Raw genomic sequence first — 662 nt, 5'->3', positions numbered from 1 at the left:
GATGAGGTGTGAGACTGGCCAGCATCCTGCCTAAACCCTGTCCTCCTTTGGTGCCGCTGACAGCTTCCGCTTCTGTTTCCAGGGAAAGGCATGGTCTCCCTCAATGGCCACTGTGGGCCGGTGGAGTTCTTGGCCGTCGCCCTCAGCACCCTGGCGCCAGACATCTTGAAGAGCGACAAGGAGGAGGAGGAGGAGGAGCCAGTGGCGGACCCCCCGCCTACCGAAGACGAGAAGCAGGACAGGAGATCCTCAGAGCTGGCTGCCCAGGAGAGCCCCCCCACGCAGGAGAGGAGGAAGAAGGGCGTCCTCTTGCAGTACCGCCTCCGGTCCACCTCTCACCTCCCCGGGCAGCTGCTCTCGGTGAGGGAGCCTCCGTCCACCGCTGGTGGGAACTCTCTGGAGCACACGGAGGAAGACGGGTCCATTTACGAAATGGCTGACGACCCTGACGTCTGGGTGCGGAGCCGGCCGTGCGCGAGGGACACTCACCGCAAGGAGATCTCTTCCCTGGCGGTCATCTCTGGCGGGCGGGGCTACCGGAACTTCAACCCAAACGGCAGACTGCCGGCCAGCAGCGAGACCGACAGCACTTTGCTCATGTGGCAGGTCCCTCTGATGCTATAGCCCTGCGCTTTCCCCTTCCCCCGCCCTCCTCTTTCTCC

At 63.9% G+C, this 662-nt stretch overlaps 1 protein-coding gene across 1 annotated transcript in view; it reads left to right on the top strand.

Annotated features, from left to right (window-relative positions):
• Nucleotides 1-656, top strand: part of ARHGEF10L (Rho guanine nucleotide exchange factor 10 like) — a 116088-nt gene extending 115432 nt beyond the window's left edge. The window contains 1 exon segment of the mRNA XM_015412628.1: nt 83-656. Coding sequence (XP_015268114.1) covers nt 83-624 — 542 coding nt within the window. The 3' untranslated portion in view covers nt 625-656.
• The last annotated feature ends 6 nt before the right edge of the window (nt 657-662 follow it).

The sequence above is a fragment of the Gekko japonicus genome, unplaced genomic scaffold, assembly GCF_001447785.1.
Source record: "Gekko japonicus isolate JY-2015 unplaced genomic scaffold, Gekko_japonicus_V1.1 scaffold131, whole genome shotgun sequence".
Taxonomy (NCBI): domain Eukaryota; kingdom Metazoa; phylum Chordata; class Lepidosauria; order Squamata; family Gekkonidae; genus Gekko; species Gekko japonicus.
This window is presented reverse-complemented; position numbering and strand designations above follow the sequence as displayed.